Source organism: Lutra lutra, chromosome 15 (assembly GCF_902655055.1).
Source record: "Lutra lutra chromosome 15, mLutLut1.2, whole genome shotgun sequence".
Taxonomy (NCBI): domain Eukaryota; kingdom Metazoa; phylum Chordata; class Mammalia; order Carnivora; family Mustelidae; genus Lutra; species Lutra lutra.
Genome location: NC_062292.1, coordinates 44,928,395 through 44,951,371, shown reverse-complemented (window position 1 = coordinate 44,951,371; position 22,977 = coordinate 44,928,395). Strand labels below are relative to the sequence as shown.

The following is a 22,977-nucleotide window of genomic DNA, read 5'->3' as shown; positions in this document are numbered from 1 at the left end:
GACCCTCAGGGGTGGGACACACTGGGAGAGAGCAGGTGAGAGAGGGAGGAAAGAAGATAAAAATGAGCACGGTAAGAGAGTGGACGAAGTTTCTCTGAGGCAGTGTGGCTTGTTGGCTCTCCTTCCTCCCCCAGCGGACCCACACGGCGCCTTCCTCTGGGACGAGCAGAGGAGACATCCTTACAGAAAGTCTGGCTGGATCTACGCTCTGAATTTCCTTGAGGCTTTCACAGCTTTACTGTGAGCCATGCCTGCTGTGATGAAGTCAGGAGGCCAGGATTTGAGACTCAGCTCTGCCTTCAGGTGCCTGTGTGTCCCCGGGCAGGTTGCCTCCCTTCTCTGGGCCTCTGTCTTCTCACCCTTTAGGACAGAGATGATCAACTTGCATCATTATGTGCCTTCATCTTTTCCATCTCTACCCTGTCATGACTTTGCAAGACTGGGCATCGGGCTACAGTAGAGCCTTTTCTAACCAACAGGCTCTAGAAGAAGAATTGCTGGATTTTCATGACAATGACATTTATACCCTTGGACTCAATTCTGGTGGCCGCGGGTCCCGCCGTGGCCATGCTGTCTACTTTTGCTCTCAGTTCTGCGATGTTGAAACTAGGAGCGGCAGTCAAGCACGTGGACTCTGGGGCTTTGCCCTGTTCCTCCTCATTATCTCCAGTGGGATTGCGACCCCGGGGTGACTTCCCCTCCCAAATTTCGGTTCTAATCTAAGAGATGGCCCTGGTGATGGAAAGAGCATCAGCTGGAAAGTCAGGAGAACCACGTCTCGGTTCTGCCACCACTGATGGCCACCATGGGGAGAATGCTGGTTAATCCTTCATCTCTGTTATGAGGGTCAAATAGGACTGTGGGTGTAAAAGTGGTTGGTAGACCCAGGAGCTCTCTGCTAGAGGACGGGGCTGCTGATGCAATGAAAAGCCCCTGAGAACAGCCCCAGCGACCAGGTTCACTGCCCTCTATTCCTAGGGAACTGCAGGAAATGGCTGTAACTTTGAGCTTTAAGAGGCCTCTCAGCTCTGAGAAGCTTCCTTCAGCTTCTGTAAAAAGAGCCTGAACTGAGTGTTGTAAGTGAGCAAAGTGTCCCTAGCCTTCAGTACTAAACAACCAGGCAGTGGGACCTAGACCCTAATGGGACCAAGGCTCAAGGCAGAGGTGAGGGCCCACAGTCTCTCTTCACCACGTTCTGTCGCCCATGTCAGTCCCTGACACCCAACCTCTTCTTCCTTGTCCAACTGTCCTGGTGGAGCTGGGCTTAGGAGCCTCCCACACCAGCAAGCGCGGCAGAAGTTTCTCTTGCCTGTGCGTGTAAGCCACCCACCACCCTCACACCACAGGTCTGGTCCCTCATGTCCAAGTCAGTACTGGGTAAACTGTTGCTCACCGTGATGACTGGGAGGTAGGAGGGACACCACCTTTGTACTCCAAATACCTGGGTTCGAGTCCTGCTCTTGTCCCTCTTCTATCTGTATGATCTTGGGCAAGTCCTCAAATCTCTCTGAGCCATGGGTTCCGTATCAACTAGAAACAACAATGCCTACCTTTGGGGGGTGGTGGGCTGTAAGACAGTAGACCGTAGAACACTCTACAGGGGAGATAATGATGGCCGGCTCCAGATTGCTCCTGGTGAGTAACCTCTTATGGGAATCATGAAAGAGGGTCTCTGTCGTCTGGGGTTAGTCTCACTTTGACAGCAAACCCCGGGAGAGATAGAACCATGCTGTCTCTGGGCTGGGCACTTTGGTGAAGTGTTTATGCCATCCTGTGGACTCTGGAGTACAGTGCTCAGTCCCAGAGAACCTGCACAGGAGCAGGAGGGTAAGGGGTAGGCAGGGCGGAGAATGGCAAGAGGGAATTGGTTGACTGAAGGTTTCTCAGAATGGTTTTTTATGCTGCTTGGTATAGGCCATTGAGTTTCCAGATGTCCAGGTCTGTGTTTTGTATGTAAATGAGTCTTTTGTTTATCAAGGGGCTCTAGACTCAGCCTAAGCTGCAGTAGCTTGCTCCTGGGTCAGGTATCTGGAGATGGGGTTACAATTGGACCATGAAACTCCATAACCAGGATGTTTCCAGGCTTGTTTGTTTCCTAGGAGCGGGGACAACGGGATATTCAAGCTGAAATAAGATTTGCTCCCCTGGAGTGGGGTGGCGATGGGGAAGAGAGTTTGAGGGGGTGGGGAGGGATCTTCACCCACTTGAGAGGAAAACAAGAGTGTCCTGGGATTTGGTCTGTGGGTCACAAGGTGGCAGTATGGAGCTAAAAGTGAGTCCGAAGCTGACCGGACCCACAGGGAAGTCTGCCTCTCGGCTCTCATAGCCACTACCTTTCCCTACAAATTCTGGAGTTTTGTCTCCTCCATTTGACCCAGTTCTCCGGAGAGAACCTGGGCACATGCTTCTCTGTCAAGCTCATGGAGGATGTATTTGTCAAGAAAACACAAAGAAGGGCGCCTGGGTGGCTCAGTTGGTTAAGCGACTGCCTTTGGCTCAGGGCATGATCCTGGAGTCCTGGGATCAAGTCTGACATCGAGGCCGACAGACATTGGGCTCCCTGCTCAGCCGGCATTCTGCTTCTCCCGCTGACCTCTCTCCTTTCATGCTCTCTCTCTTAAATAAATAAGTAAATAAATAATTAAATAAAATCTTTTTTTTTTAAGATTTTATTTATTTATTTGACAGAGAGAAATCACAAGTAAGCAGAGAGGCAGGCAGAGAGAGGAGGAAGCAGGCTCCCTGCTGAGCAGAAAGCCCGATGTGGGGCTTGAACCCAGGACCTGGGATCATGACCTGAGCCGAAGGCAGCGGCCTAAACCACTGAGCCACCCAGGCGCCCTAAATAAAATCTTCTAAACAACAACAACAACAAAAAGAAAGGATGAAGAACAAGGACAAGGGGAGGGACTGAGTGTAGAGACTGTTGCCTGAAAAGATGAGTGTTTGAGAGAGCGAATGGGACCTCAAAAACACAGAGGAACTGAAGTTGTTATAATGTGTTCAGTTTAGAGGCTGGGGCTTGGGGTAGGAGGCCTTTTGAGAGCCCCCTGAGCCCAGATATGCATCCTGATCCCAGGAGAAAAAGCCCACTGATGGTGGGCATAAGACACCTCCTCACCCTAGTGGGTCTTGTTGGCCAGTAACACAGCATCACTCATGGAGTTCGGCTGTGGTTGTAGTGGGTATTAGGATGCTAGCTCCTTTAGACCAAGACTCCCTTGATGACAGGTCATGTTAATTCTGGCCCACTAGAGAGTCCCAGTTCATAACTGGCATGTCATCAACCACTCATTGCCAGTAGCAGATCAGTTTCTCTGTATCTTGTAAGATAAAGTTGAAGAGAATTTTAATTCAGTCCACACTCACGGGGGAATCCAGACTTCATTTTGCTGAACACTGAGCTCCTCAAAAGGTGGTTACTCATACAAGCAACTGTTTGTACAGATTTACACAGCTGACCTTCCAAGTTCATGGAAGTAAAAAGGATGCTGTATTTCCAGCAACATGGTTAGCAATGAACTTGCGGGTCACTTCACATTGTTAGCTGGCCTCAGCCATCAGCTTGTTGGTCCAGACTCCTTAGGATGGGAAATCAGCCCTCCTCTTCCCTTATCATGGCATCTGAGAAGTCATCTGCACCATCGATGGGCACCAGTCTCCGTTAGTTACTGGGCAGTCTCACATTCCACCCTAGATAGAGACAGGACCCTCCTAGAATGGACCAGCAATGGGGGTGGGGGCTAATTAACCTCCAGGATATATTTATTTGCTACAAGTATCATACCTTGGAAGCCAGTCATAACAGAGTTCCTTACAGACCTTAATCAGATGGTTGGTGGCATTCAGATGTCTGTGCTCGCCGATATCAGCTCCCCGCTCCAGGGGGCCCCGGCACAGACTCCTGTGGTTCAGGACCGGTCAGTTCCTGGAGCATTAATGGAGAGCCTGCGCTGGGCAGGCCTGCTCCCTTTCCTTCTGCCTCTTCTCCCTTCAATTGACTTTTCAGGCTTCATTCAGGTCAGAAGGTCAGAAGTCACCCTTCTCTGGAATATTTTCGCTGACGATGTCTGATCTCAACATTCCATACCCAATCTGCCCAAACATTTATAAGGTCTGTTTTCATTGCTCTGTGTTCATTTCCTTCTGTCACATGTTTGGTACAGGCTCTTGCCTGTCCCCACAGCTGGGTCTAAGTGCCTTGACCTCACCCACCCAGATGTTCAAATGTTCTTTTAATGTGTGGTTCTCTGGATTCTGGGGCCCTTCCAGAATCCTGCAGAAAGGAGGCCCTCTACCTGCACTATTTCAATTGTCCCCTCTCCTGGTGTGGGACCTGTCTCCATGGTGGGCCTGCCCAGCCTTCCTTGGGTGTATGATAACTCATCTGAACCTCTTCAGCACACCTTTAAATTCTTTTTTTTTTTTCTTTTTTAAAAAGAGATCAATAAGAAGTGAAGTTTCAGTTTTAGATACAAAGAACGTGTTGCTGGTGGTGATGTTGTTGGTGTTTCTTCCTCATTCTGCCCCTCTGATCAATAAAAATTCTTTTTCCCACTAAGAAAAGCTCTCTAAGCAGTTGTCTTCGTCCATTCCGGTTACCATAACAAAATGCCACAAACTGGGGGGCTTATAAAGAACAGAACTTTCTTTCTCTCAGCTTTGGAGGCTGGAAGTCCAAAATCAGGGTGTCAGTGAGCTAGAGTGAGGACCGTCTTCTGGGTGGAAGACATCATGTGGGTTGTATTCTCACAAAGCAAAAGGAGCTAAGGAGTTCTGCGGGGTCTTTTTTGACAAAAGCACTAATTCCATCCAGGAGAGCTCCACCCTCCCCATCTAATCACACCCAGAGGCCTCACATCTTAATGCCACCACCGTAGGGGTTGGGATTTCAACATAGGAATTTAAGGGGGCACAGACATCCGAATTGGAGCGGGAGAGGAAGCACAATGAGAGCCAAGAGGTGAAGGGATGTGTGAACAGGCAGAACTGCGCAGCCCCAGAAACGCAAACCAGAACCCAGTCTTCAGATCATCTTGGGGACGAGCTGCTGGGGAAGATGAAAGCTGCCCATTACTCTCAGTACCAGGACGCAAAGAGTCGTTTGCAGCCAGCAGGTGGAGCACAGGTAAAGATAGAGTCCTCTCAAAGTCCTGCATGCCCCTCCTCTGGGGTTTGAATTTGGCTAGGGGAGGTCCTGGGGCGTCCACTGTTTGAGTGGACTGTTGTGAGCCAAAAAAAAATTTTTTTCACTTCGTGTCTTAACTGCCTGTTGGAAAAAGTATATTGTATGTGTATCTCATCATCAATTTTAAAATATGTTAAGTAAATCCTCTGAGGTTTTGTAGGAGAAGGGTAGCTACAAACGATGACAAATTTTATCCTCCTTTCCAACAGGGACAGTCCTTATTTTTGTCAACTCTTCTGTTTCACCGATGAGAACTTCTAGGGCAGTGTCAGAGGAAGGAAATGACAGGCTTGTGGACACTTTTACTCCATTCATGATTCAGTCAAACTGTGTCTAGGCCCTTTACCCATAAATACCACGGCGTCAGCTGATTTAGAGACAAGCTGGGCTTCATGCAGTTAAGAAAGTGCCCTTTTATTCCTCATTGTTTTAATACAAACAAACAACAAACCAGAAAAGAAGATAGCACTTTATTGGGTTGAATTGGGGGAGATTTTTTTTGTCCCCTGGAATTACAGATTGGGCTGCTAGTTGGTATTTACCAGGGCCCTGTCAGCTTTCGTTCCTAAGAAACGGGGAATTCAAAGGTTGAATGATGGGGAGCTTTCTAAGCTTACTTAAAGTGCTACTTAAAGTGCTGAGGGTAGGACAGCACGACTCAGCAAGATGCAGCTCTGGAAGGAGGCAGCATGCCGGGTTGGGCAAGAGGAAACCAAGACATGGGGTTGCCATTTTATTTAAAACTTTTAAGGAAGTTGCTCGTTGCCAAACATTAAAGAGCTCCAAGAGTCATTTAATGGTAAGATTGCCAAACAGAACTCCACTACAGTTGATTAAAAATTTTTTTTCACAATTTTCTATGGAGAAAGACGTTCCTGCTTTCTCTACTGATATCTCCCCTCGTTCATACTGATCATGGAAGTTCTTCCTGATAGCTGATCTGACTCTTTCTTGCTGAGTGAGATAAAAAAAGTCATTCCCCTACAAGGTGAGTGCAAGAATTTCTGGAGAACAGCACCCCCTTAAAGACCTAGACCTCACAGGGCCACCTGTGTGTACTCCACCGGCTCAGAGTCAGCAGGCTTTGCGAAAGTCCAGAAATTGGGTTTGTGGCTTTTTGGATTGACGTTCACATAATCTGTGGTTTCCTTGATGTTTTCATAGTCCAGGGAAGATTCATTTTTTAGTTCTTTGGTGACAGAAAAGACCACTTGTGCGTAATTCATATTCTTCATGGCCTTAGAGGGGAGAAAAAGCAGAGGCATGGGGGTCAAGATTCCTACAAGGGTCAGAGGAGGGGGGAACCCCAGGACAGAACTCTCACTCAAGGAGGCATGGTTCCCCCCACTCAAGCTGGAAGGGAAAGTAGCCAGCTCCCAGGTGCCCGGTTGGAGAGCAGGGAAGGGGGAGTTGGGGAAGACTGCCTGGTGCTTCCTGTCTGTAGGGGATTCATGGGTTTAAGGAAAGATGTGGGGACTGAATCCCAGTGAGGTCAGGACTCAAAGGGGACTTTGGCTCAGTGACTGGGGTATGGGGAGGAGGAGATGACCCATTTGATACTTGCCTTTTTACAAACCGCTCAGACCCCCTTTTGTGTGGATGATCTGTGTTGCTGTAAGCCTGCCCCCACCCCTGCCCATCCCCTAAGGATGCTGTAAAGATTCAAGAAGCCTGCCTTCCCTGCTCCCATCTCTGTAGCTGGGGCAGCCTGGGTGGTGCTAAGTCTTGTGCAGCAAGGACCCCAATGGCATACGACAGGCTGGGCTCGCTAGGGTTGTCTGTTACCTGGCAGGCTGGAGGCGAGCTGCCTGAGCTGTCCGAGCTGTCAGAGCTACCTGAGGATGTGTCGCTGTCGTCTAGGGAGAAATAGAAACTGTTCTTCCAAGGAGAGCCAGGGGGTGTTAGGAGGGGATGGACACAATGGAAGGAAGAAGGAAACAAAGACAGGCAGAGCCAGCCTCGCAAAGCCAAGTGGGGAAGAGAAATACAGAGCCCGTCTAAAAGAGAAAAAAGGAATTGAAGAAAGGTGGGGGAGGAAGGACCCCCAAAATAGTCAGGAATGCACCCAAGAGTCCCGGCACCACTGCTCTGTCCAGCTCCATCTAAAACCAGAAGCTGATACCCCAGGGCTGGGCTGTGTCGGGAGGGGCAAGCAGAGACACGAGGACACAGCGCAGCCCCTAGCAAACAGCTCAGCCTCCACAGTGACCTCACCCACACAGGCTTTGATCTAGACCCGCCACTAGCTCTAGGCAGGTGACATCCCTCTTTGTGTCTGGTTTTGCTCCCCGTGAAGCAAGAGGGTTGGATGACACCTCCCAGGTCCCTGAGATCCAAAGCATCGCTGAGTCTCTGGCCAGGGCTCCGGTGAAGCTCTCGGGCCAGGGTCCCAGCAACACCAGCTCCCCTCCCCTCCCACAGAAACACTGAGTTCACATGAGTGCTCTCTTCTGGTCCCCACAGGCTCTTATCTCAGCGCCGGGGGAAGCCTGACCACCAGATCCCTCCAACTGAAAAACTAAAATTAGATGGAGCAAACGCAAATCAGCCAAGCGATAAACCATGAGAAACAGTGTGATCTCTGGGGAGTGAGTAGAGTGGGGCTGTGGTCTTGCTGTAGAAGCAGCCATTTCCACTGTGTGAACAGTGGCCTGGTGCGTCTCCCCAGCCCTGAGAGGAAGCAAAAGGGTGGTGTCCCTGTTGGTTCACTCGCCAGAGGGGGATGGGGATTTGAACCATTACCAAGATTCGTGTTTATTAAAACACCCGGGTCCCATGGCCAGAGGCCAGCAGAGGCGGTTGACATCTTGGCCGCCCCACTGACCGGCGCCATAGTATTACAGAGACAGAACGGAGACAGCCCCAAACCCCTTCTGCAGTGGCTCACACTGGACCAAACCCAGACCCACACAAACCCAGCGAGATGGGCCCTATGTGATAGGAAGAGCAGCTTACTGCAAAAGGTAGGCTTGGCAAGGCCCTCCCTGAGGTGGGCGCAAGAAATCCTCCAGCGGGGGGTTGGGCAGACGGGGACAGAGCAGGGCCGCTGTAGGGCGGCTCCCTGGGGGCCCAGACAGAGCAGAAGAAGCTTTAGGACAAGTTCACTCCCTCCCACCCCCACTTCTTCCTCCCCATTACTCACGCCTATAACGGGGCTCAGACACAGAGGTGCTGGGAGTCTTCTCCTTGGCAGGAAGTAGCTGATGGTGGGCAGGGCTGGGGTTTGGGGCCTGAAGCCTGGCCCCTTTCAGTAGCCGCTCACTCTCCTTGGCTAAGTGGACAAGGCAAGGGTCAACAGTGGCAGCTCTAGATTAAGCAAGCACACACTGTCTCTGAGCACTGCCCTCAATAGGGCAAAAACATTTAGAGGGACCTCTTCAAACCTCAGGCCTCCATTCAAAACCCTGCAGTAGCCCTCGCCTAGCTCAGAGTACAGGCTGAAATCCCAGCCTCCAAGGACCTCCATGGTGTCACTGTTCCTCTCAGTTCCAGCCACCTTGGCCTCTCTGCTCCTGCTGTTCGCTACCAAACACCCTTCTGCCTCAGGGCCTTTGCAGATGCATCTCGATCCCTCACTTCCAGAGGTTTATACTCAAATGTCGGCATGTCATTGTCAGTACTGCTGGCCACCATCCCTTTCCTATCTCCTTGCCTTGCTTCATCGTCTTCTTTCCTAGCATTCACCATAATCCAACACGTGTGTGTATTACCTGTTTATCTGGTTTGTTGTCTGTTCCCCCCATGAATGCAAGTTATAGAAGGACAGGGAATTTTGTTTTGTTTCCTGTTGTAATGAATGAACAAATGGCTGGAGGGAGGGATGGATGGAGGGATGGATGGATGGATAGATGGAGGGATAAATAGATGGATAGATGGAAGGATGGATGGATGGATGGATGGCTTGAGAAGCCTTTCACTATTTACTTCCTTTATTTCTTTATTTTAGACTGCCTTTATTTTACTTTCCCTAATTATAATGTCATCCCAGAACAGAACTTCTCTATTTTCCATCGTGAATCACTTCAAGAATATAAGCCAGTCTCTTAGTCCAGTCATACCCAGAGCCATGTCTTGGCCACTGAGTCCTTTGGCGGTGATGAAGAAGATGAGTCAGACCCCGGCTGAATGAGCCCACCCCCGAGAGCACTGCCAGAGCTGGTCTCTGGGTAGAAGGTCTGGATAGTGGAAGGACTGTGGGCCAACATCCCCAACCAGAAACAGCTCGGGTAAGAGTGGGGAATTACCCAGTAAGGGGTTATCTGGCCAGTGGATTCTCAAGTAGGTATTCCAGGGGTGTTCAGGGGCTTGTCTTGCTGGAGGCTCAGGGACGGTCCCTGCAAGTGGCTAGGAAGGAAGGGAATGCAAGGCCACTTACCCATGTGCCTGCTGAGCAGGTAGCCGATGGCTGCGAAGAGGCAGGCCTGTAGGATGAGGGACACCACTGCAATCACTAAGCCGTGCCAGAGCTTCATGTCTCTGTTGGGACAGGAGAAGGGTCGGAGTCAGAGGCTGCAGAGATTCTAATAGAGCCACACACCCATCCCGGCCCCCAGCTAGAGACAGCCATTGGTTGATGCTGTGTGTCTCAGAGCTGGTGCCTTTGCCTCTCTGGGCAGCCAGGGAGGGTGGTGTGCGTGCTCAGAAGCCAGCTACACCTGTGAGTCTGATTGGAAAACCCCACTCACTCTGTCAGCATGATGGGCTTGCAGGGCGGCCGCGGGTCGCCAGTGAGGCTCAGGCTCTTCCAGGGGCAGAAGGAGGAGACGTGCGGGGCACCAGGCTGGGCACCTGGTCTGCACGCAGGGCACCCACAGGACCGTCCAGGAGAAACGCAGGAGGCAAGGCGGCTGCTAGGACTCCGGGGCTCTACGCCCCAGTTCCCCTCAGGCAAACTCAGCTGCTCAGGGGGCCACTGGCTTTCCTCTCCCCAGATTGCAGTTTCTGAATATACAAAAGAAGGAGTAACTAGTCGTTACGTATTTGTACCCAACAGCAGGTGGCAGGGTGGAGGTTGTGGGGTAGGCACTCGATGCCGGCCACAGTGCTGAGTCCCCTCCTACCTCTTTCACGCGGCCCAGGGCTGAGAGATTGTAAGACACCCCCCACCCCCCCCCCACCCCCGTCTAATAACGAGCTTGTGGGATTCAGAGAGCAGAGGGACACAGCTGAGGTCATGTAGCCGGTACGCGGCCGGGCCTAGCTTTGGGCTCTAAACTCAAGCTGACAAGTCCAACCACTGGTCCTGGCTCCCGGGGAGCCTGCTGCTGGAAGTGCCAAGGGTTCCACTCAAGCAAATGCAGCGAGAGGGAGTCACAGAAGAAACCCAGATCTTAAATACACACACATACGCACACACACTCACACGCACACCGGGTGCGGCTTTATGGGGCTTTAGGACCAAGACTCTGGATGTATGCCCACGGATATGCGGATTTTAAAAATCAGCGTATGTATTTCATCAGCATTTTGCTGAATATGGCGTTTACTCAAAGGCAGGACAACTTCAAAACTTTTGAAAGGATACTTACTTACACCGTCCTGAGATGGGGGCACAACCCCCGAGTTGTCCTGTTGTACACTGTAAACCTTTACAAGACTTTTACTGTCATTGAGGTTTCCAAGGGCTAAGGGTGGTGTGGAAAGTCCTGAAAACTTTTGTTTTAATTGTGGTTCTCACACCGGGGCTTTCTAAGATCAGAACTGGGACCAAGAGTCAAAAGAGAGAGAAGGCTGTGTTGGGCAGGAAGATGTGTGGGGTTTGCCACGAAGGCCTCTCCAGGGCTGTGGGTGTTGGCCAGTTGGAAGTTTCCAGAGAGAAAATACCACCATCTTCTTTCACACAGTAAAAGCTAGTCCTTGGCCGTGACTTCACAAGATCAAATGTTGGAAACAACACATATCCAATTTATTCATCCTACGTCCTTAACCCGCTCCTTTTCCTATATAATAAGTTCTAGCTACTTCTCCCGAAGGCGCCTAATATTACCCTTCGCTTTTCAAGTTGAACGCGGCGGGTTGCTTCACGAGCATCATGCTCTGGTTAGAAGGGGTTCAGGGGAGCGGGAAGGAGACACAACCCAGACAGGCAGGTGAGAAAACACTCCAGGAAGTTCCCAAAGTCCGTAGACAAGTGCATAGAAAATCCAGTATCGCCCCCACTCCCTGCCCCCAGTGATCAGCAAACTCCAGAAAGAAAGCTCAGTTAAAAGTGACTAGTGCTGGACGCCTGGGTGGCTCAGTGGTTTAAGCCTCTGCCTTCGGCTCAGGTCATGATCTCAGGGTCCTGGGATCGAGTCCCACATCAGGCTCTCTGCTCAGCAGGGAGCCTGCTTCCCTCTCTCTCTCTCTGCCTGCCTCTCTGCCTACTTGTGATCTCTCTCTGTCAAATAAATAAATAAAATCTTAAAAAAAAAAGTGACTTGTGCACAACATAAAATTTACAGAGCTGGAAATAAAACACAAAAACAATGGAGATGAAGCAAAATGGGGGTTTTTCAGGAAAAGACAATGATCTTCAAGGGGTCGGGGCAACTTGATTGAAAAAAGGCGTAGATGAGAGTTTTAATGCCTTGCTCTTGACTTATTTTGGATAAGCCCTCCTAAAATTTTGACAGGTATTGATTTCTGAAGCCAATTCCAGTATTGATTTCCGGGGCAGCAGCAAAAGGGAGATTGGACTTTAACAGAAGAGCTTTATTGAATCACAAAAGACGTGAACATCACAGGAAAGAGCTAGAAGCGAGGCCAGTGTGTCTGGGAAACCAACAGTGTTGTTCCAGTTTCAAAGGCGCTCTAGTGGTTTAGTATTGATTACCTCATCTTCAATGTCTCATTTGTCCTTAATCACAGAAATTATTCTCTTTCTTTCATCAGAGGGAATGGCCAGAAAGCCACTAAGGGCTGTGTTCTGAAACCACACTCGAATTTTAATTTTTTTTAAGGCTCCTCTCTCTCCTTATTTATTAAAAATTAAACAACCAACGGACATTTGTGGTGGAATTTAAAATGCAAATAAGCAATACATTTCACAAAATCACCTGCATTTTATTCTGTAACATTTTCTTGTAACATTTTCTACATATTCTCATAACTATGGGTACTCTTCCTATGTGCGCATGTAAATACATGTGTACACGTATACAGTCTTTTCTAAACACAGCATTGTACTGATCGGCAGCTTTTCCGCGTCACTGAATGTATCGTAAACATGTTTCCAGGTCAGAAAAACCTCCGTTACAAAGCTCCAAACTGGAGGCTCACAGACCAAATTTGGTGCCCCGGTGATTCTGTTTGATGAGGTCCTTTCAAGACTTGGATTTGGAGACCCTGAGAAGGATATGTACTCTTCAGTCCCTGACTGACCCCTGAAGCCATTTGAGTGTGCTACCCTTGAGTTTGATGCTTCATTGTGAGTTACTACTATTCCTCTTTATCAGTATTTCTGAGCACTTTTTCTGAGCTCTAGCTCCAATAGATCTTTCATTGTTGTCTAGAACTCTTTTCCGCTGTGCTGGACATTTCGACATCCCAGGAAACCACCATCTTAATGGGTTAATGGGACAACCACAATGACTGAGAAAGGCCCTACACATTTCCAAAGGCCCCACCCCGAGGCAACAACTCTTGCCCCCAGTTGAGAATCACTGCATTAAATCAGTGTTCCGTTGTTTTAAAACCGATACCTTCTTTTGGCTCTTTATATTAAATTATAATGCCTCTACTTCCTTCCATCGTTTTCATATATTACAAACATCTTACCAGCCAAATGACACACTGAACCTGTGCGAGGATCAAGCTTAAAGTCCAACAGATGTTGGATAGAGTCCAAGTTCTCTTCCCTTCCAACTGGGAATTATTAAACTCAGTACCTCAGCCTCTGTACCTGTGAGATGGAGAGAATGACAGCCTCTGCCTCACTGAGTTCTTGTGTGGGCTTGGTGCATTATGCTGTTTCTAAAGACCGGTACACAATGCCAGGCATGGGGGAAGCACTCAGTGATTATGGTTGGGCCCCCTTGACAATTTGACTTGATTTTTAGACGTGACAGTGGTGGGAAGCACACCCATTCAGTAGAAATCGTGCTTGGAATTTTGAATCTGGATCTGTTTGCGGGCTGGCCAGGCACGGTGCGGTACCCTGTCTGATGCTGGGCAGCTCCCAGTCAGCTCTGCAATCACAAGGGTCAACAACCGATACACTCACGACCCTTCCACACCCCCATACGCATTCTGTTGTTTGCTTTCAGTGCCGGGTTCAATAAGCTACATGAGATATTCAACACTTTATTATACAATAGGCTCTGTGTCGGATGATCTTTGCCCAACCATAGGCTAATGTAAGTGTTCTGAGCTCGTTTAAGATGGGCTAGGTGAAGCCATGTTTGGTAGGTTAAGTAGAATAAATGCAGTTCAGGCTTCGGACGCTTTCAATTTGCAGTGGGATTATTGGGACCTAACCCCATTGTAAATGGAGGAAGATCTGAAACACTTCACCAAGATGGCGCCTAGAGTAGAGCTATTAGAATTGAGCCGGTCTATTTGAGGAAACTCAGGCACTCATGTTGAGTATAGTTTGAAGATAAGAACTGGGACAGGATGAGGTACAAAAATGATGACAGATGTCATTATTTAAGTGGCTAATGGCCCCTAACCACAATGAACAGGTTGTTCCTTGGGGTCTAATTGCAGATTGCTGATCAGACAGTGGGCAAAAACATCTGCTCATTTGCACCCCCCCACACACACACATACCAAATAACCAGGAAATGAGCAAATTAGGGTAATTAGGTTGTGAAAAAAAGTGCCTGGACCATGAGAGAGTTTGCCACTGGCTCATCCCATCATCAAGATTGGGACTGTCTTGCCCTCTTTGACCTGCTGAGTTTGGACACATGAACCAACGCTAATGTAGCATCCAGCCAAGGACCTGCCAACCACAGTCCAGAAGAGTGCTGGAAGCATTTCCTCTGTTCACTTCAGGCCTGCCTGGAAATCCCAAGACCTCCGGGTACACCTGGATCCCATCTTTCTGCTTCCCCTTTCTAATGATAGAGGGGCCTTTAGTTGGTACAACCCAACACTGACGTGAAATAATAAGGACACACTGCGTTCCTGCCTGACATGCTTTCTTTGGAGAGAGTCACTCTACGAAGAGTGGTTCAAAACAAGAGCATAATAGAAGATTTCTATGAAAACCACACGGATTGCAATAATCAATAATTGCTATCAATATAGTTAGGGCTTTATTGTTTGTTTGTTTTTTTTTTGACAGAGAGAGAGAGAGAGCAGAAGCAGGGGAAGCAGCAGGCAGAGGGAGAGGAGGAAGCAGTGTCTCCACTGAGCAGAGCCCAATGACGGGGGACTCGATCCCAGGATCCTGGGATCATGACCAGAGCAAAAGGCAGACACTTAACTGACCCACCCAGGCATCCCTTAAAAAGACTTCTTCTGCAATCTTCATTAGCTTATTTTTAAAATTAAAATTTTGAGCCATAGCATAGCTGAATGGTGTGGAGAGAGAACAAAGCCAAAGAGATGAGCTCTTTGGAGCTGTGCTCTCGCTCAGCAAGAATAGACATGATCCCGATTTCCTAAATGGGACCATAAAAGGCTTGGGAAGGGTGAACAATTTTCCCTGGTCCCCACCCCTCTTCCCCACAACCCCTCCCCCGCTGCTGGAAGAGCCGAACAGCAAACCAAGCTCAGCTCTCCATCATTACAGGGAACTGCCTATTACAGAATATGAAGAGAGCATCAGTAAATGGAGTTTTTGCAATGATGATCTCCATAATATGCCAAAAACCATCGTCGGATGAAGTCAGATACTCGTTTCTTTTTTCATAAGTTAATAAAATAAGAATATGAGACTTATTTCTTGCCATAATAAAGACTATCTCTTCGATACCAATAATCAACATCTTACCAAGCGGTAAAATGTTTTAGCGGTTATTTGAGAACAAGGATGTCTGCTGTAACCATTTTAAAAAATTAATCTTCGCAATTATAACTCTGGGAAGTTGGAAGTCCCTCCAGCCTCCAACCTCCAATAATCATAAGGGTCTGGAATAGTTACTGGGCAAGCTTGGGGACACTTTTCTATATATAGTTCGTCTAGTTCTCACAGCCACGGAAGAGGGAGGTACTATTTTTTCCTTTTCCTTTTCTTTTTTTAAAAATTCAGGTATAATTATTATTTCCGTTTTACAGAGGGCAAAAACGAAGACAAGGAGAGGTTAAATAACTTGCTAAAGATGATAAGAAGAGTTAACAGGACTTGGTGCCCAGGCAGGCTCGTGCTGGAGCTGAGCTATTAACTGATACATGAAAGCAATAAAGTCATGGTTTGGGGCAAAGGCAAGTCAAATTCATCCTTATTCGCAAAAGACGTGATTATATACCTAGAAATCCCCAAAGAACTGATTGAAAAAGTAGTGGAATTGATGAGAGTACTTGAGAAAGTCCTGAGGGCACGATAATATTCTAAAATTATCAGTTCTTCTCCCTATTATATCAACAATAACCAGTTAGGAAATGGAATTGCAGGGAGGGAGAACCAGGAGCCTCAGCAGCCATCATACCAGATAGAGCTGAGAATAATTTGAAGAAAGTGATAAAAATGTACTGAGATATCTAAAAATTGGGGCATCCGGTTGGCTCATTCAGGGGAACACAAGACTCTTAAGCTCAGGGTTGTGAGTTTGAGCCCCACGTTGGGTGCAGAAACTTAAAAATAAAATCTTTTTTAAAAAATAAATAAATAATTAAAGAAGACATAAACTAATAGACACATGATATTTCAGATTGGGAATCCAGAAGACTGAAAAAGATCACTTTGAAATGAATTTGTTGGTTCTGAATAACTCCAATCAAAACTACAGTGAGAATTTTTTACAACTCCAAATCAAATCTCAAATTTCCCCAGGGGGAAAAATAACAATTGAGAAGAGCTAAAACATGTGAAAAGGAATTGTGACCAGGCAGGTTCCTGACATACCACTTTTTTTCTTTTTTTAAAAGATTTATTTATTTATTTGAGTGAGAGAGAGAGAGATTGAAGGAGAGAGCGCAGGGGGAACAGAGAGAGAGAGAGAAACTCATGGAGTTCCATCTCGCCACCCTGAGATCACGACCTGAGCCCAAACCAAGAGTTGGTCGCTGAGTCGATTGCATCTCCTGGGTGCCCCCTGACATACCACTTTTTAAATTTTTTTTTTTATTTTTTAAAGATTTTATTTATTTATCTGACAGAGAGAGAGAGAGATAGCAAGAGAGGGAACAGAAGTAGAGGGAGTGGGGGAGAGAGAAGGAGGCTTCACGCTGAGCATGGGGCCCGACACGGGGCTCTATCCCAGTACCCTGGGATCATGACCTGAGCCGAAGGCAGACGCCTAAAGCCTGAACCACCCAGGGACCTCCTAACATACCACTTTTAAAGGGTGGTGTAGACTTGAAAAAAATTAGCTAGGATGTATAATAAATAAATCACAAAAGTGGCTCACAAATCAGTGGGAGGAAAGGAAAGTGTCATTTAAGAAATGTCACGCACAGGGACGCCTGGGTGGCTCAGTTGGTTGTATGACTGCCTTCGGCTCAGGCCATGATCCCGGAGTTTCCGGATCAAGTCCCGCATAAGGCTCCCAGCTCCATGGGGAGTCTGCTTCTCTCTCTGACCTTCTCCTCGCTCATGCTCTCTCTCATTGTCTCTTTCTCAAATAAATAAAATCTTTAAAAAAAAAAAAAAAGAAATGTCACGCACAGAATAATGAATTAGCTACCTATAAGAAAAACAAAAAGTAGCTTGCATCCAGATGGGATGTAACAAAATAATTCCAAAGGAATTAAAGAAGTAAATATTTTCAAGTAGACATTAAGTAGAAGGAAATGGATTGGATGTTCACATATTCAGTAATAGTTCTTAAATCCTACATGAGAGAAAACTTTCTCAGCTTATATGCAATGGAAGAAATCACAAAGCAACAGGAAAAATAGATTTGACTCGAAAATATTAAAACTTCATATGTTTAAGTCAAATAAACAAAATTTAAAGGCAAATAGATAAAAGCACTAGAACAAGCGTGTGCTATGTGTAACTTTAAAAGGTTTTAGATTTTTTTCCCCAAAATTTCTTAAGAAAAACCTTTACACCCCCAATTGGTAAATGGGTAAAAGGCATGGAACAATTTACAAACAATCCAGAATGGGACCAAAGCTGCTATTACAAGGTAGTCTTACCCACTACCAATTATAAAAGTGAAAATGGGAAAATATTTCATTGAAAAACAAAGATTAAATAAATCACGGTGAAGGTACAGAGTGGAATGTTACACCAACATTTAAAATTACATTGAGAAAAAATTAATCTGGGGAAGGAGTCTGTTCCATGAAGATATATCATGCACTTATATTTAGCCACATACAAAACGTATTAAAAATATTAAAAGAATAAAACCTTGTACAAAAAAGAACATTTTGGGTCATTCAACTCTTTTGTCTTTTACATTAGTTTAGTAATAACCCCCAGTCACCTGATTCAGTTCATCAAATCCAGAATAGTTCATTGACAGTAATTTTGCATGTCAAATATAGATTTGTTCACAAATATAAACTTATGGAAATTGAATCAGAGATTTCATTTAAACGTACTTTGTTTGAAAAGGGGAAATAGAAGAAAATATACCTAAATGTTAACAAAACTGGGTATTGTGGGTGGTGTTTAACTCTTTATACTATCTGTCACTGTCAAAGTTTTCTGTAGTTAACATATCTTTTTTCTAATCAGAAAAAGAATACTTTTTAAAAAAAGATTTTACTTACATTTATTTATTTGACAGAGAGAGACACAGCGAGAGAGGGAACACAAGCAGTGGGAGTAGGAGAGGGAGAAGCAGGCTTCCTGCTAAGCAGGGAGCCAGAAGTGGGGCTCCATCCCAGGACCCTGAGATCATGACCTGAGCCGAAGGCATACGCTTAATGGCTGAGCCACCGAGGCGCCCCAGGAAAAAAAATTTATTTACATAAATTGTATCTTACTATGTTAATAAAACATTGAGATATTCAGCTACATGTGTGAGTTCCAATTAAATATATATTGAGTGGTCTAGGTGTGTGGCTCTGTGTGAAATAGTCTGATGGACAGGATGGAAGGGAGAACACCATCTGAACATTCAAAAGCTCTCATTGTACCTGAAAAACCAAGACATTAACATACAAAAAATCGAAAAGCAGAAGAGACATCACAACAAAGTTGGATGAAGGCACGATGTCTGTAATATGTACTGCCTTGGAGGAAAAATTGATCCCCATTCCACAGAACACTCAGAGAGGAGTCAGAGTGGGAACTTCGAAGAACAGGCAATGGATGATGGAGAAGGAGGGACAGGGCAGTCCAGCGAAATGCGTCCGTCAGCCCTGACTGCAGGGGAAGCCACTGTCTTCGGCAGGCTTCCACACAGTTTTGGCCGCACGTAAATAAGATACTGTGTGAGAAAGCTGGATTCACTGTAAGGCAGCCTTACGGGTAGGTACAGGCAGATGGTGAGGAGTAGGGACTTGGTGGCCAGATGGCTTTGGTTTGGAATTTCTGCTCTGACCTTCCTGGCTATGAGTTGCTTTCTCTCCCTGGGCCTCAGTGTTCTATCTGAAAAATGAGGACAGCGCCTGTTTCATTTTCTTAACTCACACACATTGCGGAGGCTTATTATATGCTAGCATCATGCAAAACACTTTGCATAAATTATCTTACTATTTTTTATTTTTTGAATTTTTTTAAAGGAGGCTCTGTGCCCAATGTGGGGCTCGAACTCAGGATCCCAGATTGAGAGTCACGAGCTCTACTGATGAGCCAGCCAGATGGCCCTATAAATTATCTTGCTTAAACATCAGAATAACAAACTTACAAGGTAGCTACTGTTGTCCCAATTTTACATACGAAAAAACCGGACTTTAATCCCCCACGGAGAGGACAGAATTCAAACCCTATTTTGGGGCCAGAGCCTTCACTGTACTGCACACAATATTTAAGAAGGTTAGTCAAGTGCTGCATATAGAGATGCTCAACAGGGAGGGATCCTCAGAGCCAAACAGAGGATTGAACACAAACCGGCTTACCTATTACAATGCACCCATTTCTAATGGGCCCTGTAAGAAAACAGGGCTCCCCCATGATTTTTACTTTTAAAAAAATTTTTTAAGAGATTTTATTTATTTATTAGAGATCACAAGTAGGCAGAGAGGCAGGTGCAGAGGGTAAGTAGAAGCAGGCTCCATGCTGAGCAGAGAGCCCAATGGGGGGCTCGATCCCAGGACCCTGGGATCATGACCTGAACTGAAGGCAGAGGCTTAACCCACTGAGCCACCCAGGCGCCACCCACCCATGATTTTTAAATGAGAATTATAAGCAACCAAAGATACGAAGCCATATGGTCCTGGGAAATCCTCAGTCCTAAACGGTCCCTACTCCCATGACTATTGCCATGTCCACGCACCAGTGGACAGAGAAGGTCAAAGTATCCAACAGTGAGAAGGGAGGAGTGAAGTCTGCAAGACACCATGGGGAAGGGGACAACAGAGAGTTAGGGCATCACCTTTGTCCTGGGCATCAGCAATATCTTCTCTGAATTCCCTCCAGCGCTGGTTACCATGGCAGGGGTCTCGCCCCAGGAGGCTGGGACATAATCTGGAATGAGAAAGGAGAACCCCGACCAACTCTCCAGCTTGGTGACTTTGCAAATTCAGCCGCCTTGGACATGTCACTTCTTTCTGAGCCTCAGTTTCTCTGTCTAAAACCGAGGGGGGTGGTGTGCTAAATAGATCCAGTTCCGATGTGTTGTTGTTCTAGAATTCCCTGAGTATAACATGGACATAAATGATGAGAGACTCAAGTCAACCAGAAATAGCAAGTCTGAGTTTCACCAGATTTGCCGCATCTCTGGTAATACACATTTATAGGGACAGGCACAGCCAAGTTTTAAGAAAGAAAACAGATTACTCAAAATCTCGAATTCGTAGTCTGGGGGAAGGCATTTTCTATCAGTAATTACTTGAGATCAATGCAACCTGAATGCAACTTAGTTCTAAGCCTAAATCAGCAAGTACCTGGAGAATCGCAAGCAACTTCAGCAGTGTTCATAGATTTGTTTTGCTGGCCTCACAGAGCTCCCAGTAAACTGAAAGGGCCAAATCATTCTGTCACGTTTTGTCACATTCCGTACACACCGCAATTCAAGCCATTTATCTAGAAGAAACACTATTTAACCTTGGAGGAGCCGCTCAATGTCCCTGAGTCTCAGTTTCCCCTCTGCTAATTGGGAAGTCAAATGTCTCCCTCCTAGAGTTTATCACAGGGGATAAGTGAGACTGTGGAAGCTTCCACATTTCCTGCCTCACAGTTGGGTCTCAGGGCCTGCCACCTATGTAGCCTAGTCTGGCGAGGGCCCCTGGATTGGTTTATGACTCTGCTCTTGCCATCTCTAGATCCTTAATCATTTTTTAACAAGGAACCCCAGATTTTCATTTGCCCTGGGTCCTGCCAATTGCACAGCCTATCCCACTCACTGTATCATTTTGAGCAGAGTTGCCACGGCTCAAACAACAAGGTCAATATACAGAGTGAGAAACAGGTTGGCCCATCACCAAGTCCTCTGTGAGCGCCTCACTGGCACTCGTGAGCCCTGCGCCTCCTGAACTCCCAGAGGACGGCTCTAAGCATGCTCTTGGGCGCTGACGTTCTCCAGAAGCTTTTCTTTCCCTGTTTGACTTCAGTCAAGTCACTTAACACCTCTGTGCCTCAGTTGCCTTAACTGTAAGAGAAGCTGTTAATAAATAGCACCAGCATCTTCAGGGTTGCTGTGTGGACAAAATGAATTTGTCTATGTAAAGCTCTTAGGACGGTTCTGGGTGCAGGATAAACTCTACGTAAGGGTCACTTATCACTCTTTGCCGTTGTTCCAACTTTCCTTGTGACGGTGTGCAGTCTCTGACTCCCACTCATAACGTTTTCAAATTGCCACCCCAGTCCCTTCCCTCCACATATGCCAGTCTTTTGCAACTAGGAACAAATCTTAAAGACAGTACTCCTGCAGGGAGATAGTCTCTGGGATCGAGTTCCCCATTGACTTTATAAGAATGATTAATTAATAGCTATTATTGATGGAACACTTCACTAGGCACCAAATGTACTACTTGTCTGTTATCCTCAGAGCAACGGTGGAAGGTGGGTGGTTGTACACCCATTTTACAGATGGAGAAACTGAGGCTCACACAGGTTTAGCAGAGTTCCTTGGATCTAGCTCTGTCTGGATCCAAGGTCTACGCAGCTTCTAGCCGGAGCTCTGATTGCCACGGCTGTTACTGCACACACATCTTAGGTCTCGGGAACAAGAGACTAATGTCCATCAAGTACAAACCGTTCAATCTTAGGTCCACTCCAAGCCGAATGCAAGTGAATTCCACGCTCTGCAATCCCAGCACACAGGCAGAGAATCCCCTCCGAGACCTCCACACTCTGTGTTCACAGACACACACTCTTCCAACTAATTTAAAAATCCACCTCCCCAGAGGCTACTTACCGTGGGACCACAAGCAACGTCTGACCCCAGCTTGTGTTTCAGCAACGTCCTAATGGAAACAGCGTCCCCACCAACCCCCTCCCCGCCCCCGCCAGCCCCACCCAGAAGCTTCTCGGTCATTGGAGGTCAGTCACACTATTTCACCATTTCTAGCTGGGCGGGGGCAAGCTGCTCAGAGATTATCATCTAGCTCAGTTGCGGAGAGTGGAGTGAAGCAGCAGATAGCACTTTCTATCTTTCTCTGCAGGGCTCTACCCCGCTCCTCTCTGCAGACAGTTTACGTAGATGGAGGAGATTAGTAGTTTCTTTATCTCCATGTGAACTCACATTTAAATACCACAAATACGCACGAGGCCTGCTAGCATGGAAAGAGCATTGGTAGGGGAGTCAAGAGAACTGGGTTCGAGTCCCACCTCTAGCATTCACTTGCTGCATGAGTTCTGAAACCCACTTTCCCATCAGGTAACTCCTGCTCTTCCTCTAGAAAATGAAGAAGCAGGTCTCTAGATATTGGCAAAGGTCTCTTCCAGCCTGGCCCATCTTTGAATCTGTGTGTGATGTGGCCCTAAATTAAGGGATTGTGGATGGGATATAGGGCAATGAATGAGGACCATTTTGCAAGGATAATTTCTTTGCCATTAAACCTTAAATGACACCAACCTAAGACACTTGTTGCGGTTTCTGTGATCATACCAGGAAGGCAAGGAAGGTTAATCGCAGGCTTTTGGTAGGTCACTAGCTAAACCCCCTGAGATTTGGTATTGGAGAAGACATGAGGGTGAAATGATCTTACTGTCAAACAAAGAAAGCAGAATTTTATAGGTCTACCTATAGGATGTCACCTCCCCGTTCACGACAAATTAATCACTGTAGAATCATGGCTTCAGAATCAGATATATTCAGATTTAAACCCTGCTACACTACTTGGTAGCTGAGTGACTTGAGGGAAGTTGTTTAACCTCTCTGATCCTCAGTTTTTTTCACTTGTAAACTTGGGTTAATAGTATATACCCAATTGGGGCGCCTGGGCAGCTCAGTGGGTTAAGCGGCTGCCTTCGGCTCAGGTCATGATCCCAGGGTCCTGGGATCAAGCCCCACATCGGGCTCTCTGCTCAGCGGGGAGTCTGCTTCCTTTCCTCTTTCTCTGCCTGCCTCTCTGCCTACTTGTGATCTCTGTCAAATAAGTAAATAAAATCTTTTAAATTATATATATATATATATATA

The 22,977-nt window shown here is 46.8% G+C and overlaps 1 protein-coding gene across 4 annotated transcripts; it reads right to left on the bottom strand.

The window, feature by feature from the left end:
* Nucleotides 1–5,653: 5,653 nt before the first annotated feature.
* Nucleotides 5,654–21,825, bottom strand: RHEX (regulator of hemoglobinization and erythroid cell expansion). Of its 4 annotated transcripts, XM_047704967.1 has the most exons (8): nucleotides 21,754–21,825; nucleotides 19,771–19,862; nucleotides 12,968–13,070; nucleotides 9,874–10,129; nucleotides 9,564–9,664; nucleotides 8,331–8,459; nucleotides 6,974–7,185; nucleotides 5,654–6,426 (listed from the first exon to the last, which is right to left on the bottom strand). In XM_047704967.1, exons 4-8 carry the CDS (start codon nucleotides 9,882–9,884, stop codon nucleotides 6,226–6,228), a joined length of 654 nt encoding a protein of 217 aa, XP_047560923.1. In that variant the 5' UTR covers nucleotides 9,885–10,129; nucleotides 12,968–13,070; nucleotides 19,771–19,862; nucleotides 21,754–21,825; the 3' UTR covers nucleotides 5,654–6,225. The 4 variants fall into 4 exon arrangements, with proteins under 4 accessions (XP_047560923.1, XP_047560921.1, XP_047560922.1 ...); XM_047704965.1 differs by lacking the exon at nucleotides 12,968–13,070; XM_047704966.1 differs by lacking the exons at nucleotides 12,968–13,070; nucleotides 21,754–21,825 and adding an exon at nucleotides 21,592–21,652.
* Nucleotides 21,826–22,977: the final 1,152 nt, after the last annotated feature.